The 1,295-nt window shown below is 43.0% G+C and overlaps 1 protein-coding gene across 1 annotated transcript; it reads right to left on the bottom strand.

Moving 5' to 3' along the window:
- Positions 1 to 1,030: 1,030 nt before the first annotated feature.
- Positions 1,031 to 1,281, bottom strand: LOC103523013 (the record flags this gene model as incomplete). The annotated part of the gene is made up of 1 exon (XM_008488091.2): positions 1,031 to 1,281. A coding segment is annotated over one exon (251 nt), but the record flags the coding sequence as incomplete, so codon positions are not given.
- Positions 1,282 to 1,295: the final 14 nt, after the last annotated feature.

The following is a 1,295-nucleotide window of genomic DNA, read 5'->3' as shown; positions in this document are numbered from 1 at the left end:
CATTTCAACAAGCTACGACAAGTTATAAGAAAGTTATGGGCAAATCAAAACCGTCAGGTAACTCTGGGTCACCCTGTACCTACTAGCTAGCAGCCTAGGAAAATCTTAAAACAACCTAAGAACATTTATGAGAAGAGAAATCTAAGTAAGTAGGTACTTACATCAATGAGAAAAAATACATAGGAATATAAAAAATACAAAATTTGTAGGAACTAGAAACGATTTCAGTAGTATCTCTTGTGGTAAACAAAAGGCTTTGGGATAGTTTTTAAAAATATGAGGGGGGGCGAGTTTGATGGACCTGGTTTAGACACTGTTGTTAAAATTTACACTTAATAGGTACATTCTGATTAAGTAATGATTCAATTAATTAAAGTTCAAATACAGGTAATGTTAAAACCCTATTATTTAGTGGACCAGCCAAACGCACTACTATCTTTTACTGGAAACATGTTTTTTTTTTTTTTGGGGACCCGCCAAAAGCACTTCTATTTTTTATGGGAAAAATTTTTTTTTTTTTTTTTTTTTTTTTTTTTGTTAATGTAATCTGAGTAATTACTACAAAATTAGAAAGTAAAAATTGAAAATAGTGTAATTTTTTGATGAACTTTGATTGCTGAAATCATAGTACCACGGGGTGTCATAGTCTTAAATGTGCCAAAGTGAGGGCCAAACCCATAGTACCACTGGGCGAACCATCTTGGGGACCAATCACACGTCCTTGTACAGTGGCTAAAGTGAGGGCCAAACCCATAGTACCACTGGGCGAACCATCTTAGGGCCCAATCACACGTCCTTGTACAGTGGCTTATAGTAGTGTCGTGGGCTACACCCCTCTCCGCCCCTGCTCACTCGCGCCAAACTTCAAGACTGCCCCGCGCCTTGGTGGTGATGCGAATGAACTACGGACGTGATGGGGTTGTAGCGCATCATTTTGGACAGCAGAATCCAGAAGATGGACGTTAGGACGCACAGGGTGACGCCACCCCAGCCCAGGTCTAAGCTCCAGCCGACGCACTCGCGCCAAACTTCAAGACTGCCCCGCGCCCTGGTGGTGGTGATGCGAATGAACTACGGACGTGATGGGGTTGTAGCGCATCATTTTGGACAGCAAAATCCAGAAGATGGACGTTAGGACGCACAGGGTGACGCCGCCCCAGCCCAGGTCTAGACTCCAGCCGACAGTGAACAGACGGGCCTTGTAGAAGTCAATCCATAGGGGGGAGAACTCGTAGGAGGCGGCTGAGTTCTGGAAGAATATTGTTGAGAATTGAGCGTTTTTGCAACCGTATATA

This window comes from Diaphorina citri, unplaced genomic scaffold (genome assembly GCF_000475195.1).
Source record: "Diaphorina citri unplaced genomic scaffold, Diaci psyllid genome assembly version 1.1 scaffold13892, whole genome shotgun sequence".
Classification (NCBI taxonomy): domain Eukaryota; kingdom Metazoa; phylum Arthropoda; class Insecta; order Hemiptera; family Psyllidae; genus Diaphorina; species Diaphorina citri.
Note: the sequence above shows the minus strand (reverse complement) of the source record. Positions and strands in the feature narration are given on the sequence as shown.